Source organism: Typopeltis vanoorti, chromosome 20 (assembly GCF_054136105.1).
Source record: "Typopeltis vanoorti isolate ZY-2024b chromosome 20, IOZ_Tvanoo_1.0, whole genome shotgun sequence".
NCBI classification, from domain to species: domain Eukaryota; kingdom Metazoa; phylum Arthropoda; class Arachnida; order Uropygi; family Thelyphonidae; genus Typopeltis; species Typopeltis vanoorti.
In genome coordinates this window covers 4,343,425-4,362,401 of record NC_143568.1, presented here as the reverse complement: position 1 = coordinate 4,362,401, position 18,977 = coordinate 4,343,425, and the positions used below count along the sequence as shown (strand labels likewise).

Genomic DNA, 18,977 nt, shown 5'->3' with positions numbered 1-18,977 from the left:
TATTCATTAACTGGTTTATATTTCACTGGATTTCAAACCAGCATCTTCAGAGCACAAAGCAGCATGTTATAGTTTACATGTGACAATGAATAAGTGAAACAATTCAAATTGTTTGGACAGAATATCTAAATTCCTAATTTGGCACGCCTAATGTAAAAAAAAAAGTATTACAGCTATGTAGGAATTGATCCTAAGAAAATAGTCTCCCTAATTTTTGGAAAATTAGTGCAACCATACTTGTTCAGGTTAGGAGAATTCTTCATAGACATGCTGCCTCTAAAAATAATCTTACTGACCTGTAAAGACATAAATAGCACATTGGTTTTCTTCTGTCTAATCCTGTGCAAAAGGGTGTCCAAAGGGTGGTCGGCTAGTCCTGACTTAACATAATAATGGTAGCATACATATTTATGTTCTCTAAGGCAGATCTTCCTGTTCGCCTTAGTAAGCCTAGTCACAGTCACAAGAAACTTCATACACTCCAGAATATATGCTAGAGGACGAGTTTATCCTTGGGAGAGCAGATCAGAGTTGTTAATTTAACATGTGGTTTGAAGGCCATGTTTTATTGGTACTTTGGCTATCTTTTCTGATGTACCTCTCGCATAGGGAATTGGAATAGTAATGTTTTTTGTTCTTGTGTATTAGAGAAGGGAGAACTAATGGGCTATGTAGTATTTTATCTATTTTGTAGGAATTGTAGCCATTGGTCAAGAAAGTACAGTGCAAATATTTAAATTCTGTGGAAAGAGCTGTATCATTAGAACAAATCACTCTAGCTCTGCATGTAAGTGTTTTTAAAAAACCCTACTGTTTGATTGGATGATGATGTGATTGCGTAATTATATATCTTCCTCTGTGTGTGTGTGTGTGTGTTGACTTTCTGTAAATGGAAAAAGATAGTGATCCATCTGAAAGACTGGTGACTAATGTGTCAAAAAAAGGCAAATGGTTATTAGATTCCTTTTCTACTGTGAAGTGCATATTGAGGTGTTGGCTGTTTAGGTAGGTGACAAAAGTCCATTGTCTTGTCCACAGGGCCAAATGACAGACACATCAACAAAGCATAACCATACTAGGAGCTTGCATGAGGATGAATTAAGAATTTTCCTAACTTATACTCATGGTATGTTAGTACTGTTGTAGAATTTCAATAGAAAGTATTTTGTCTTCAAAGTGTTTCATGTAAAAGTTAGTTGGGGGGGGGGGGACTCGTAGCAGTACCATTAATTTGTAGATTTTTCCTCCCCAAGTAAACTAACCTGCATACATTAGAAATTTGAATAATGCAAAGATATCAGGGGGGGAAATTTAGATTTTATTAAATTAAGAGTGTCTATTAGTGGTATGTTAGTAAATAAAGAAGTGACATCAAAACTATCAATTATGTTAAGCTTAAGTTTTAACTAATGATTTCAAATGGACTGAATTTTTTACAAAAGTAGAGGAGTTGCTAGTAGGGGGGAAGGGAGTAAGAGCTAACTGTTGGGCAAGTTTATAAGTAGAACTGTCTATGCTATCAACTACAGGGTGTAGATTTTAAGTACTCCATAAATACGGGTGGTTTAACATGAAGAGGTTTTATTTTATAATAAATTTAGTTTAATCCTTTATCCCAGTGAGAGCAAACAAAGTTTGCACCTGAAAATATCTTCAGGACTGAATATAGTGTTGAACTATCTTACCTGGGTAAGTAGTACAACACCAGGCAACTCGTAGCAAAGGTGGAGCAAGCTACCAACACTTAGGGATTGGTCACTACCCAGACTAGTTTCGACCTTTATTGAGGTCTCTTCAGTGGGAGCCAGGCCCAGAGCTTGGTCCACCTTTGCTATGAGCTGCACTACTTACCCAGGTAAGATAGTACAACACTATATTCAGTCCTGAAGATATTTTCAGGTGCAAACTTTGTTTGCTCTCACTGGGATAAAGGATTAAACTAAATTTATTATACTCTAACCCTAGTGAAAAATAAACTTTCAACAGGTTTTATTTTGTTGATGATTTCTTTGGACCAAAAAATCATTTTTTTTTTCAATAATTTGCATACTTTTTTCCTATGAGACATAGTGCAGTCTCAATCTATAATATGATAAGTAAATCTGTCACATAGGTGATCATGCATTTTTTTTTTTTTTTTCATTTTGTCATAATCCTCTTGATTCATGATAACTGTTGCATTACCCTGATCAGCTTTAGTAACAACAATAGTTTTTTTATTATATAACCTTTTTTTAAAGCATCCATTTCAGCCCGTCCCGGGGCAGAGCTGACTACTACCGGGTGCATCCACAGGTGGTGGATCGGGGAACAGCCTTCAGATATGGAGGCTAGCTGCGATATAAGCAAAGCAATCTGGCGAATAAGCAGCCGTGGACCAACAGCGACTGAGCTATCAGGGCGTGGGGGAGCAGAAGTGGCAACTCTGTCTCACTTAAAACCTCACAAAGCCCAATGACAACTCGGTGACATGGCGAGTAGTGCCGCCATTAAATAAGTACCTGCTGGGGTCACTGCCCCTGACATTGGGAAGCAGCATTGTCAGTACTGACACAAGGTTGAAGCCAAATGATGACGGAAAAGCTTGTGATCAGAGATTTGCAGATGGCAATATGATTATATTGTGTACGTCTGTAATACTGCAGAGCAGAAAGCAAACGGAGAAACTACTGCTCGACCTCATTTCCAGAACAACCACCATGGCGAGCAAACCCTTACAATTGGCCCCAAGTTCCCGGCATCCCTTAAATGGGACAGGGGTGCGAAGAATCTCCGGGCTCAAAATGGTGTCCACTTTTAAAATTGCAACTTGGAATGTCAGAAGTCTGTATGAAGCTGGCAAATTAAGAAATACCACAAGAGAAATGAAGAGGCTGGGCATCCGGATTTTGGGAATTTGTGAGGCAAGATGGCCAGGATCTGGAAAGTGTCAACAAGATAATACAACAATGTATTACTCTGGGAATGATGAGAACAAACATCGACATGGTGTAGCTGTAATAGTAGATGAAGAAATCAATAAATCAGTACTAAATTGGATTCCATTTTCTGAAAGGATAATGCTGTTACAACTTAAGGGAAACCCCGTTAACATAAATATCATCCAAGCTTATGTACCCACAGCTGACAAAAGTGAAGAAGATGTTGAAGAGTTTTATGAACACCTAAAAGAGATTAAAAACCTAACAAAGAAACATGATATAAATATAGTGATGGGTGACTTCAATGCAAAAGTGGGAAGAGGGAGTGATGGAGAAATTGTTGGCAAACATGGCTTAGGCACCAGAAACGACAAAGGAGATTGCCTAGTCCAGTTCTGTCAGGAAGAAGATCTAACAATAGCAAATACCTGGTTTAAACTTCCACCCAGAAGACTGTACACTTGGAAATCGCCTCAAGATAACCAACATAAGATTGTCAGAAATCAAATTGATTATATACTGATAAATAAAAGATTCCACAGTAGTATAAAGAGTGCAAAGACTTATCCTGGAGCAGATATCTCATCAGACCACAATCCCATAGTTGCAGAAGTACGTCTTAGATTAAAATCAGCTAAAAAATCACAAAAGAAGAAAAAGAAAATTGATGTAGAAAAACTGAAAGACCCGAACATAAATAAAAGTGCCAAGACACAGCTTAACCTGTGATTACAACAGATTAACATAGAAGAAAATAAAAGTGTGGAATCTCTTTGGAATAGCTTAAAGAATGCCATCGCAACAACAAGTATTGAAGAAGTAGGTTATGTGAATAATATAAAACAACAGGAATGGATGACAGATGAGATTCTTTCTCTTACTGATACAAGAAGAATGTACAAAAACAAAGACCTTGCCAGGTATACAGAAACGCATAACATCATCACGAAAAAAATAAAAGAAGCCAAGGAAAATTGGATGAAAAATTTATGTACTGAAATTGAACTGCTTCAGAAGAAACATGATAATTTCAATCTGTATAAGAAAATCAACGAAATTTCTGGAAAACTGACGAAAAAGCAAATAGTGTCTCTAAGAGACGAAAATGGAAAAATAGTTCTAGAAGAAGAGAATAAAGCACAGATTTGGGTAAAATATGTAACAGAACTTTTCAATGATACTAGACAGAAGCCTATAAATATAAAAGATAACATTCAAGGACCAGCAATCATGAAAAGTGAAATAGAGAATGCTATACGAACAAGTAAAACAGGAAAAGCCAGTGGACCAGATGGTGTGCAAAGAGAATTTTTAAAATTAATAGAACCAGATAACATCAAACTTCTTGAAAAACTATTTAATAAAATATATGAAAGTGATGAAGTTCCATCAGATTGGCTCAAATCTACATTTATCACTGTCCCAAAGAAACCCAAAGCGAATTCCTGTGGTGACTTCCGACTTATTAGTCTAATGAACCAAACATTAAAAATATTTTTGAAAGTAATTCAGAATCGTATTTATAGAAAAAGTGAAGAAACTCTAAGTGAAACACAATTCGGCTTTCGGAATGGTTTTGGTACTAGAGAGGCCCTTTTCTGTACCCAAATATTGATACAAAAATGCATAGAAAAACAGAAATCTGTCTTTATGTGTTTCATAGATTTTGAAAAAGCATTTGACAAAGTCAGACACACTGACTTAATAGAAGTCCTTCAACAAACAAGGCTAGACGAACAAGACATAAGGCTAATAACAAATCTGTATTAGAATCAGTCAGCTACCGTTCAATTAGACAACATTACCACCAGTGATATTAACATCAAAAGAGGAGTGAGACAAGGATGTGTGCTCTCACCACTCCTGTTCAACATATATGCAGAGGTAATCTTTAAAAAAGCATTGGAAGATTGTTCAGAGGAAATCACAATAAATGGAAAGATCGTTAACAACCTTCGATATGCAGATGACACCGTGCTAATCGCAGATAACATTATGGATCTCCAAAAACTCATTGACAGAGTATACATAGAAAGCCAAAGAATGGGAATAAATATAAACATCAACAAGACCAAATACATGCTCATCAGCAAACATCCAGCCTCATCAATGAAACTGACACTCAATGGGAAAAATATTGATCAAGTGACAAGATATAAATATCTTGGTTGCTGGCTTAATGAACGGTGGGATCCAGAAATAGATATAAAGACAAGGATTGAAGTTGCACGGCAGTCCTTCATGAAAATGAGAACACTATTCTGCAATAAAGACCTAAACATGGAAGTCAGATGCCGAATGCTGAAATGTTACGTGTGGTCTATTCTGCTCTATGGAGTTGAAACATGGACATTGAAGGCGACAACCATCAAGAAAATCAAAGCCTTTGAGATGTGGCTATACAGAAGAATGCTAAAGATATCATGGACAGAAAAAATTACCAATGAAGAGGTCTTAAAATCCATTGGCAAAGCTAAACATCTTGTACAAATAATCAAGACACGAAAAACATCATATCTTGGCCACATCATGAGAAACAGCAAATACCAACTTCTACAAACTATTTTGGTAGGAAGAATTGATGGCAAAGGAACTAGAGGAAGAAAAAGAATATCATGGTTTGACAACATCAAGACATGGACAGGAAAGAGCAGTGCACAACTGCTCAGATTAGCACAAGACCGCAATTTGTTCGCCAAGATGGTCGCTGACCTTCGATAGAAGATAGCACAATAAGAAGAAGAATTTCAGCCCGTAGTATATTATTTTTTGGTGGTTAAGCCTTGTTTATGATGTTTGCTATATCTAAATGCAATTATTACCATTGAAGGTGGAAGATCAGAGATGCCCAATTCTACATTCCTCATGATTTCTAGTTTTGGAACTTGTTTGGGTATAGCAGCAAAGTTACAATTCAGATTGAGAGACTTCTCAGCTTCTTCTGTAAGCACCTCTGATAATAAATTTATGACCATGAGATTTCATTGAAGATGCAGTCAGAACATGGTATGTTGGTACTGTTCTAGAATTTTAAATTTCTTCAAGTGTCTGCTTTTAACTTTTGTGAATTCTTTTTTTGGTGAAACTTTGGATATGTGATATAAGATGATTCACAGTTCAAGATTTAAAACATTAAATTGTTCTTCATGTAGAGCAGTTATACAGCTGTTTAACTTAGTAAGCTCTATGTGAGTAGTGGCAATTTGTTCCCGTAGGAGCACTGAACTTGCCTGTCAGTAAATATGATGTGCCTTTGCCAAATTTAGCTTTCCTTTAAATCTGAGAAAAGCAGGAATAATACTGAACTGTGGACCATCCTATATCACATCTCCAAAGTTCTGGCAAAAAAAGAATTCACAAAAGTTAAAAGCAGGCACTTGAAGAAATTCGAAATCCTACAACAGCGCCAACATACTACATTCTCACTACAACTGTGACAAGATCACGTATCAGAGTTAATGATACAACTCTTTTCACAGAATTTAAATATTTGTGCTATACTTTCTGGGCCAATGGCTAAATTCCTATAAAATAGATAAAATACTACATAGCCCATTACTTCTCTCTCCTCTAACAAAAGAACAAAACATCACCGTTCCTATTCCCTATGTGAGAGGTACATCAGAAAAAGATAGCCAAAATACTAATAAAACATGGCCTTCAAACCACATGTTAAATTAACAACTCTGATCTGCTCTCCCAAGGATAAACTCATCCTCTAGCATATCCTGGAGTGTATGAAGTTCCTTGTGACTGTGACTAGGCTTACTATGGGCAAACAGGAAGATCTGTTAATATCTATTTGCCTTAGAGAACATACATATGTTCGCTACCATTATTATCTTAGGTCAGGACTGGCAGACCACCCTTTGGACACCCTTTTATACAGGATTAGATGAAAGAAAACCAATGTGCTATTTATGTCTTTACAGGTCAGAAAGATTATTTTTAGAGTGAGCCATATCTGTGAAGAATTCTCCTAACCTGACCAAGTATGGTTGCATTAATTTTCCAAAAATTAGGGAGACTATTTTCTTAGGATCAATTCCTACATAGCTGTAATACTTCTTTTTTTATATTAGAGAGTGCCAAATTAGGAATTTAGATATTCTGTCCAAACAATATGAATTGTTTCACTTATTCACTGTCACATGTAAACTATAACATGCTACTTTGTGCTCTGAAGATGCATTTGAAATCCTGAAAAATAAAAGCCAGTTAATCAACATTGTTCTTTATAAAATAGTTCATTTGGTGTTTTTAATACCATTAAAATAAGTTATGAATAATTCAACATCTAAGCTTGTCTATTAGATTAATACAGAAATCCCTACAAAGAGCACGACTCTTGCCCTCCATGCATATGACTGTCCTTGTTATCCAGGTCATTTTGTTCTTTGTCTTTACCTGAGTTGCATTGTTGAAGTGCCTCTGATTATGCTAGTTTGAGCTAGCAAAAAGTTGACTTGTGAAAAATTAATTTTAGTCAGTAAATGATTTATTTGCATTCCAGTGTCTATAGTTTTTTCTTCCAGAAATCTTGACATGAATCAAACTTAATTTAAATAGTCAAACTTAATTTTAGCCTACAGGATACAATACAGGAAATGCTCCATTATCATTATCCCTTACTATTTTCATATAATTTTACTTAATTTTCACTGATTAAGCATGAAAAAATTAACCAAATGAAATGTCCTCTCTGGCTTTGCATATAGTAAATCATGCTATATGTTGGTCATGATTTTAGAATGCTAGATAAGTTATTTTAACAGAAGCATGTAATGAATAGAAATACAGCTTTTAGTTGAATCATAATACACACAAATCTTACCAGTTCCAGGTGAGAGGGAGTAATCATCCTCCACAGAATGACCATAGCAATCATAATATCCCTCATATTCTAAAAGAGAAAATTTGAACAGTTACTGATAACACAATGAATAATCATTCATAAGACTGCTTTTAATTAAAACATTATACAGTAGTAAGTAATAAAATAAGAGTACTTTTTTAGGGATATACTTGATACAAAGCAGTATTATCTTTATGACTAAAAAAACTTTTGAATTTCTAAATGCATTAATAATCCCCTACTCTGACAACCATTTTTCAGTATGCTGGATGCCTACATTTGCAGTTTGTCATATATTTACTATCCATTACAAAATACAGCTGTTGTCAGTTTTTGGAATTATGGCAGAAACCAATTCTTCTTCTTCCACAGTCTGTCTTACTTGCAGCAGACTCTGTCTACCTATTCTACTCGGTAGGTACAACCGCTCAACATCACTTCGTGGATGTAATGCACGATGCATAGTCATTAGTTTTCTAGTTTTGCGACTATCCATTACAAAAAAAAATACAGCTGTTGTCAGTTTTTTTTTTTTTTTGGAATTATGGCAGAAACAATTAAGGCTGGGGTGCTTAAGGGTCAAAGCTGTATAACTGAGAGGAGACCTCCACATAGCCTTTAAAGGAATACGGAGAACCGACCAGGGCTTCTGACCTAATGTCCAATCCTCACCTTCTCGTGGTGCACCCTGTTGGGTATCTACTTTGATACTGAACGAACGAGGATGGGCTGGCAATTTGGGATTTAGCCGACCAAATTGTATTCTTATTGGTTAAACCAAAATAAAAAATGATGGTACAACATGACAAAATTTCATGCCGGCTGGGGCGTCGCCCGGTTAAACAAGGCCCCCGTTGTTTTTGCCAGGGAACCAGGGCGAACAGCGAAAAGTCAGCTACTGGAACAAATCTAAAAACAAACCCCAACTCAACATCACCAGAGTTAAAGATCGGTACTATCAATGTAAGAAGCCTGAATGGCAAAGAAATGGAGCTAGCTGAGGAATTAGATAAGTACCAGATCGACATAATAGGGGTGACTGAAACAAAAAAGACCAAAACTGGTGAGATCTTTCTGAGCAATAAATACAAAATGTTATATTCAGGCAATAACAATCAAGGAAAAGAAGGAGTAGCCATAGTATTCAACACAAAATACGAGGCTAATCTTCTTGAATGGCAGTCAGTCTCAAGTAGAGTAATGTGGGCAAATATGAGAATGGGGAACTGGACAATGAGACTTATTTGTGCCTATGGTCCCACAGAAGGTTCTACTAAGGTAGAAGTGGAGGAATTTTTTGAGGCTTTAGAAAAAGCAACTGACACAATGAAAAAGGAAAAGTTGGTCCTTGTTGGGGATCTAAATAGTAAAGTAGGAAATGATTGTGAGACATACAAAAATATTTTGGGAAAATTTGGAGAAAAGAGCAAAGCTAATAATAATGGCAAATATCTGTTGGATTTCTGCTCAGGACATGGACTGGTTATTACTAACACCATGTTCCAACATAAAAATGTGCACAAATTCACATGGAGAGAAGAGGCTAGGAATAAGAAAAGTCTCAATGACTATGTTATTGTTGATAGTGATGTTTTCTCCCTGGTGCAGGACACCAGAGTGTACAGAGGATTTGAAATTGGAAGTGATCACTATTTAGTCTTGAGCAGGATAAAATTGAATTTCATATTGAAAAGAATAACATGTAAGAAAGTTTTAAAGCGAATAAAAGTTGAGCAGCTCTCAGATGTAAACTGTAGACTAAAATACAGAAATATTATTGAAAAGAAAATGAAAGAGTTTGAGAACAGGAATCAAACCTTGGAGATTCAGTGGCAAACTCTAAAGGAAACATTGATTGATTCTGCCAGAGAGGCATGTGGTGAGGTTGTGTGCAAAGATAAAAAAATCAGAACTCCCTGGTGGACACAGGAAGTTAAAGAGGCAGTGAAGGAAAAGAAGAAAGCATATCAAAAGTTCCTGGCAAATAAGTCAGCTTTTACTCTTACAGAATACAGAGACAAATGTAAGAAAGCTAAACAGTGTGTAAAACTAGCTAAACAAAAGTCATGGGAGGACTTTGGCAAGAATATAGAAAATAAATATCAAGAAGGTGGCAAAATATTCTGGAGGTTGTTGAAGAAGCTTAGGAATGGAGGAAAGAGTGCTGTAAAAGGAATTAGAGATGATAAAGGTGAAATGAAAACAGGAGAAAAAGATATCCTTGAAGTATGGAATAATTACTTTGAAAAACTGCTAAATGAAACAAGCAGTGATGACAGCACAGTGATAAAAAACACTGACCAGGCATGCAGTCAGGAATACATATCCATACTTGAAGTAGAAAAAGCCATCAAAGGCTTGAAATGTGGAAAGGCAGCAGGAGTAGATGATATTCGACCAGAAATGCTGAAGTATGGTGGTATAAGAGTCTTACAGTGGCTGCACTGCATAGTTCAGAAAGCCTGGACAGAGGGACGAATTCCCGATGATTGGAGTAGAGCTCTAATAGTACCCATTTATAAAAAGGGAAATAAAACTGAATGTGAGAATTACAGAGGTATTTCCCTACTGAGTGTTCCTGGCAAGATCTATGCAAGTATACTTGAAAAACGGTTGAGAAGAATTGTGGAAGAAAAGCTTGTGACTGGAGCAGCTTTTATCGATCTTTCAGCAGCATATGACACTGTTAATCACAAGAAACTGTTGGTCAAGCTGTACCAAATAACGAAAGATTTTCACCTCATGAACGTAGTTAAAACCATGCTCCAGAATCGACGATTCTATGTAACTTTGCAAGGAAAAAAGAGCAGATGGAGAAATCAGAAGAATGGTTTACCTCAAGGAAGCGTATTGACCCCGATGCACTACAACATTTATACTAACAATCAGCCCACCCACCCACAAGTGAGGAGGTTTATCTATGCCGCCAACACAGCTATATGCAGTCAAGCAAGGAGTTTTGAAGAAGTTGAGAAGAGGTTGACAGAAGCCTTAGAAATACTCTCCAATTAGTATGAGACCAATTGCCTGAAGCCTAACCCAAACAAGACTCAGGTATGCGCTTTCTATCTGCGCAACAGGGAAGCAAAAATGCCAGTTAAACATTGTCTGGAGAGGAAAACATCTCGAACACTGCAGCAATCCCAAATATCTTGGAGTTAAGCTGGATCGTACCTTGTTGTATAAGGTACATTGCCAGGAACTAAAAGGAAAAATCTATGCAAGAAATAACATCATAAGAAAAATGACCGGCACGATGTGGGGAGCTCAACCAGAGGTACTTCGCTCGATGGCTTTGGCATTGTGTTTTGCTGCAGGGGAGTATGCTGCCCCAGTGTGGGTGGCATCCGCCCATGCGAAACACATTGATGTGGCTTTAAATGATACAATTAGGATCATAAACGGATGCTTAAGACCAACCCCAGTCAACAAGCTGCATCCCTTAGCAGGCATAGTGCCACCAGGCATAAGACGTCAAGTGGCCAGTGAGATGGAGAAAAAAAAGCAGATGACGGACGAAAGACATCCAATGTACGGCCATATCATCACGGTTTCTCGACTCAAATCAACGCATAGTTTTATGCAAAGAACTAAACCATTGATCCATAAACCTGAGGAGCAACGCCTTGTTCTATGGAGAGAATCGGTTCAACTTCAAGAAGCCCCCATAATTAAGGAAGAGTTAACCAAAGGATATCACCCACCCTATAACACCTGGAGGACTCTGAACCGTCTTAGAGTGGGAGTGTCCAGATGTAGAAGTAACCTGATGAAATGGGGTTATGCAGATGATAACAGCTGTGACTGCAGAGACGTCCAAACTGACGAACATCTTTTATATTGCCCAGATCTAATCTATGTGCGCTCCACGGATGACATTCTGATGGTCAATGACAAGGCGATACAAGCCGCTGTTTTTTGGATGGAGAGGATATGATTGGTGTTCCAGACTCGGAAAGTAAAGAAAGTAAGGTCAGTTTGCCTGTTTTGTAGGATGAAAATCCCAGGATAAACTGGGGAAACAAACCCTACTGTCCATGTCCAAGACCGGCTAACATGGCTATGACTGAGGAAGATCCTTCAGTTCCTCATGTCACCAACGGGAATCGAACCTAGGAAACTCCTTCCCCAGACATATGGTAACGAAGCACACAGCCAAATTAAAAAATAAAATTTTTTAATTTATCAAAAATTAGAATATCGGAGGCAAATTCATGTGGGTAAGCTTAAGTCAGACTAGGTCATTAAGTCTGGGTTAGTTTTAGTTTTTTTTTTTCAATTATGTGGAAATACTCATAACTCACTACCTCATAAGTCTTAACCATATTTATATATATTTTACCAATATTTACAAATAAAATCCGCCAAATCGTATGCCTGCTAAGCATGCAGAAATTTTTAAGTTTCTGTCACCCAATTAACCATTGCCCACTTGGCTATTGTCCAGTCGACCATCGTCTAGTTGACCGTTGCCAATTGTCGCGCACTGGTTTGAGATATTGGAGAGTTACAACCCCTTTGTAGTCTAAGTTGTCCTGGCTGCTAATTTGCACTTATAACCATCTTGTCATAGGGTTATAGTGAGATACTTTAGTTTTTGCTTTCACTTATTAAATGAAATGCAACATCCAGAAATGAGAGCCAAATGTCTTCTTCAAAAATTCTAGGGTATAGCTGATGTGTGGATCCTGGCAAAATGATAATGTTTTATTAAAACATATCTTGGGAAGTTTAATACTGCCATATTAATTAAGATTAGGTTGGTTTTTTAAATATGCTGCTGATTCTAAAAAAAAAAAAGTATTTCAAACTGGGAAATATGTTAGCAACATATTAACATCATATGTTGGAAATATGTTAACATCTGCCTAGAAGAACAAAAAATATATCTACTGCCATAAGTATGGTGAGTCAGGTCTAGCTAACCATACCTTGGATGCCTTGCACAGAATCAAATGGAAGAAAAGTACTATGCTTCACCACGACAAATACAAATTTGAAGGACTTTTTTCTTTTTATTATTATTATCAGCAGCAGGTTTAGAAAACCATGATTGTATTACGCTTCCCAATATCTGGGAAACTTTAAGACCACCTGCCCAGCACAGCTAAAAATAGCCAAAAACACCCATAGATGGCACTCCTCATAGAACGTTTAGGCTTTTAGTCTAATCTTTCCCACTTATTGTTTTGTGCAATTTTATGTTTGTTTTTGCAATTTTAATATTCTTTCCCTGACAATGTCTGCAACAGACAAAATATAGAAATGATTAAATGATTTCTTTTCTTTTAGGGTTACACGGTGATCAGCATTTTCATTTTAAAAATTTTATGGAATTTACAACCGTGTTACAAAATTAGCGGCAACACTCAAGGAGTTGGTAGGTCATTCCCCCTCCTATATCAAAAACACACAACACTTCATAAACATCATCAAAGACATTACATTAGAAAAAGATGATTTATTGGTCAGTTTTGACGTCTCTGCCCGCTTTACAAATGTCCCAATCAATGACACAATCCTTCTCCTACAAAACAAATTCCCTCCAGATATCACGGCGCTTTTTTGCGCATGTATTATTGTCGGGTTTATTTTGTATGGCAAAATGCCTTCTACTTACAAAAAGAAGGCACAGCCATGGGCTCGCCATTATCCCCCCCCATTGCTAACTTTTACATGGAACATTTTGAGCAACTTGCCCTAGATTCCTCCCCTCTAAAACCCAAAGTCTAGCTTAGATACGTTGACGATGTTTTCGCGATCTGGTCCCATGGCCGCCAGACATTAGACACATTCTTTAGCCACCTAAACAAACAACACAAATGCATTCAGTTCACAATTGAAATCGAAAAACACAACACACTTCCGTTTCTAGATACACTTGTCACACGTCTTCCCTCGGGCAATCTTTCCTTCACTGTTTACCGAAAACCAACACATACGGGACAATATATACACATAAACTCCTACCACCACCCAACACAAAAACTAGGTGTCATCAACACGCTAAAAAACAGAGCTCAGATGATTTGTTCCAGTGAACAGGCACTGAAAGACGAGTTTAAAATTATCAGTAATAACCTACAAAAAAACGGATACAGCCAAAATACTATAAACAAAATTCTCTACAAAACCACAATAAAAAACAAAGACAAACCAGACTACAGTAAAACTATAACCATTCCCTACATTAAAGGAATATCAGACAAAATAAACAGAGTACTACAAAAGTACAACCTCAAAGCCACCGTTAAACCTCCTGCAAAATTAAAAAACTTACTCAACTCATCCAAAGACCCACTCCCTCCACTAGCTCACCCTGGAGTATACCGGATTTACTGTACTTGCAACATACCATATATAGGAGAAACAGGACGCACTATCCCTATTAGACAAAAAGAACATAAACGACACATTAAATATAATAATTATGGTGAAGCTGGCCTTTCTGATCATGCCCTGAATACTTTACACAGAATTGACTGGAAAACTACCAGCTGTCTACATCACATTAGAACATGGTATGAATGGAAATTCAAGGAAGCCTGCGAGATTATCAGCAACCACCCCAATCTGAACAACAATGATGGTTTAAAAATCCCAAACATATGGAAGGCATATATTCAACCTTCCTCACCAAGAACAACTATTAACAGGACTGTAAAAAATCCAGTATTGTAAATCAAAAATAGGAATTGTAATACTAAAAATAGGACACCAATTGTTTCTGAAAGAAAACCATCTAAAAGAATGTTTATTCCTGCCATTGTAAAAATAGAATTTAGCTTGATGTAAAAAAAAAAAATAAAATAAAATAAAATAAAATAAAATTGATAGATGGATAGGTATAAAATTAACATCTTGGGAATTACAGAGACCAGATGGAATGGAGAAGGTCACTTCAAAAGACAGGATAGTAAGCTAGTTATTTACTCAGGTGGTGACTCAAAACATCATGGGGTAGCTGTGATACTGAAGACAACTCAGGCAAGAAGCCTTCTTGGTTATAACCCCATTAATGATAGGATACTCTCCATTAGACTTAAGGCTCAGCCTATCAATTGTGGTAGTTTATGCACCCCACATGGATAGGCCTGAAGAAGAGAGTGAAGAATTCTATGAAAACTTGCAAACTGTTTTGGACTGCCTACCAAGGAGAGACATACTGTACATCTTAGGAGACTTAAATGCAAAAGTGGGAAAGAGTATGAGAGTCAGGCCGGAGTCTGGCATGTTTGGTCTGGGTGAACGTACCACCCATGGTGAAAGACTGTTGGAATTTGCCCATGCTGACAGATTAGTTATCACCAATACCTGCTTCCAGAAACATCCACGACGGACCTATACTTGGACATCCAACATTGATAGGTCAAGGCACCAGATTAATTACATCCTGGCTCTCCAGCGGTGGAAGACAAGCATCTCTGATGTGCATACTTGTCCTGGAGCAGATTGTGGTACAGACCATCAGCTGGTAAGAGCCAAAGTAAGACTAAGACTCCGAAGACTTCCAGGTCAGGCACATTCCACTAGATTGGATGTTAGAGTAATTCCTAGTGGATTCACAGAAGAAACATCAACTCGGCTGGATGATTTTTTGGAGACCAATGAGAAAATCTCACCAGAAATGCTTTGGGAAGGAGTCAAGATGAAAATACATGATACAGCGAAGACGTATCTCGGCCCAATAAGAAAACCAAGAGACCCATGGATATCAGATTCAACATGGGAACTAATCAAAAGAAGGCGGATGGAAAAACAAAGAGACACAGGAACCGAAGAATACAAGAGATTACATAGAGAAATCAGAAAAGCGATCAAGCAGGATAAGGAAAAGTTCTATACTAATAAATGTGAAGAAATAGAGTTCCAGATGAGAAGGCATAATTATAAAAGAATGTTTTATTTAGTTCGTGACTTAAAGCACAAGTTCAAGCCTAAATTGAATGTCATCAAAGACAGGAATGGATCATTACTAACAGAAGAGTTGGAAATCAAAAACAGATGGAAAGAATGCTGTAAGGAACTGTACAGCAGAGTGGATAAAGAAAATGTGGAGTCCTCCCACCAAGAAAATTTTGATTTGGAACCTTCTCCACTTAGGCATGAAGTTGAAAGAGCAGTTAAGCAGCTCAACAGCAATAAGGCCCCAGGTGCAGATGAAATCCCAGCAGAGTTAATTAAGGCCACAGGAGTTGGAGTGATAAGAGTGTTTCATAGATTGATTACAAGGATATGGGAGACAGGATCGTGGCCTAGAGACTGGAAGAAGTCAGTTTTCATACCACTACACAAGAAAGGTGATATGAAGGCATTCAAGAATTATAGAACTATTAGTTTGATATCTCATGCAAGCAAAATTGTATTAAAGAATCATGCTAAATAGGATTCAGGCCAAAGTTGAGGCAGAGATGCCTGAGGAACAAGCAGGTTTTAGGAAAGGTAGGGGCACCAGAGATCAGATCCTTTGCCTTAGACAGATCATAGAAAAATATAAAGAATTCAGACTCCCTCTGGTAATGTGTTTCTTAGACTACTCTAAAGCTTTTGACTGTGTTGAGCATGTGAAACTGTGGGAAGTAATGAAAAGAATGGGTTTTCCTCAACACACTATCAGGTTGATAGCCAACTTGTATAAGGAGCAAGAAGCCACAGTAAGAACAGGTGTTGGATTGACTGACTGGCTTCAAGTTGGAAAAGGAGTTAGGCAAGGATGTTTACTTTCTCCTCACTTGTTTAGTATATATGCAGAGGACATCATGCGTGAAGCATTGGATGAGCTCAAGACAGGAATTACGATAGGAGGTAGATTGATCAGTAATCTGAGGTACGCTGATGATACAGTACTCCTTTGTAATGACATGGAAGAACTAGGACTAATTCTTGACAAAGTTAACAAGATCAGTAATAACAGAGGACTTCAACTCAATTCTAGCAAGACAAAGATCATGGTTCTCCAAGGAAAAACAAACAGAGAAGCTCTTGAGAAACAAATGTATCTTAATGGAGAAAGAATTGAGGAAGTCAGCAAGTTTGAGCACCTGGAATCCATTATTAATGTGAAGAATTGCTGTTCAGAAGATGTCAGAAAAAGGTTAGGAATGGCTAAAACAACAGTCAGAGACCTGTCTAAAATCTGGAAGGATGGATCTATCTCCATGGGAACAAAGTTGAGGATTTTGGATGCAGTTGTTTTTCCAAGAACGACTTATGGATGCGAGACTTGGAACCTAAAGAAGTCAGATAAGAAACAGATATCTGCTTTTGAGATGTGGTGTTACAGAAGGCTGTTGAGGATATCATACACTGAAAGGCGTACAAATGAATGGGTGTTAGAAAAGATTAGTAGAACCTTAAGGCTCCTTAAGGATATTGACAGAAGAAAATTAAAATATTTTGGACACATAGAAAGGATGGAAGGAGGACTTCTCAGAACAGTAATAGAAGGTAAAGTTCCTGGAAAAAGAGGTAGACCAGGGGTAGACCATCAATGAGATGGATGGATGGCGTGTGTGGAGTGACTGATCTTCAGAGAGTTGAGGCTGCCAGAAGGGCAAACAACAGGACTACATGGCGAGGCCTAGTGTGGAACATCATCGAGCATCGGAGTGACCATACGGCATCTGTAGATGCCCAGTGAACACAGAGAGATAAAAAAAAAAAAAAAATTATTTTATTATTTTTTTAATTTTTTTATTTTTTTTTTAATTTATTTTTTTTTTAATTTATTTTTTTTTTAATTTATTTTTTTTTATTCACCAGAGGTCATGCCAGTAGAATAACATGTGATCAAATCATTGTTTCTCTAGCTTACAGTTAATGATGTAACTCAGCTTGTTCTGTATACTTATGTATGCTCCAGATGATGATCTTGATGTGAAGATCGAAACGTCGGGATAATAAAAAAGTTTTGTAACATGGTTGTAAATTCCATAAAATTTTTAAAATAAATTATTAAATGCATTGTTTAATTATTTATGTGCTATATTTATTCCATTAAAACCTTATAAGGAGTTTATTACTTGGAATAAAACTAACTGACTATATATTTATATATATAAACTTCATTATTTTTAGTTAGTTTTATTCCTACATACATGAGACCTATGTTTGCCAAAATATAGTAAGATAAATACTAATAGTAAAATAGTTTGTGGAAAACTGATCTAACTAATGCAAAAGAGCAGCAGTACTGTTAGCAAGTAGGTAAAAAAACTACAGCAGATATGCAATTGAATCAAAAGAATTATGAGTAGAAGTGTCATCTAAGAATGAATTTAAGAAGAGTGTAGATCTCCTATGATGAGCTCCTTGGATTTCCTAGAAGTATCCATAAAATAATAATAAATAAGTATGCCAGTCTGGTTGATAGAGTGGTTAGCATACCTACTCTCCAATGAACAGGCTGTGGATCTCTGCCTTGGACATAAATATAGTCGTCTTTAAATGGGAGATGAGAGACCACCATCCCCACTTATCCAAACAAAACTTGCAATGGCTGGGTAAAGCTCCATGTTTGGTCTCAAAGCAAGGTGATGGATTATATAAAAATAAATAATTTAAAAAAACAATTTTACAAACCTCTTAGCCCACCCATAAGACTGATGTACTATAGGTTCACCACTTTTCAGTTGAAATTCTCATAATTAGGTTTAATAAAAAATGCAAAGAAAATAATAAAACACTAATATTTTGTCTCTGTCATAAAGACAACTTCTGGGAGATGATATAAAAATTGTAATAACACACAAACAATACGTGAAAAATGTTAGACTAGAAACCTGAAGTTCAAAGGAGAGGGGTGTCCTCTATGGGTGCTGGTAGCTAATCTAGCTATTAGACAGGAGGGCTAAAAATTAACGTTTCCCAAATCTTGGAAAGTTTTAACACAACCATATTTATTTAGATTTGGTTGGTTGTTTTTTAAATCTGCTGCTGATTGCAAAAAATCTTTCATGATTTTCTTTGGAAGGCTGACAGCCTGGTTGCATGAGTGCACTCATCTATAGTGCTCTGGAAAACAGCATTATTTTTTGCCTTCCACTGGGAGACATAAATCCATTTAGGGTGACAATGGCATGAACTCCACTAATTACCCTAAATTCATATTTATACTTGAATGACAGATGTGCTGTTGTAAGAATGGTGATTTTTTTTATTATTGAGCATTTTCTCAGATTAATTGGTGTATCTTGAATATA

General features: G+C 36.8%; 1 protein-coding gene across 2 annotated transcripts in view; it reads right to left on the bottom strand.

Annotated features, from left to right (window-relative positions):
- HBS1 (translation elongation factor EF-1alpha (GTPase) HBS1) overlaps positions 1-18,977 on the bottom strand; it is a 400,441-nt gene that overhangs the window by 357,790 nt on the left and 23,674 nt on the right. For both annotated transcript variants that reach the window (XM_090410159.1, XM_090410158.1), the window contains exon 2: positions 7,756-7,824. In XM_090410159.1, coding sequence (XP_090266285.1) covers positions 7,756-7,824 — 69 coding nt within the window. The remainder of the gene's footprint in view (positions 1-7,755; positions 7,825-18,977) is intronic.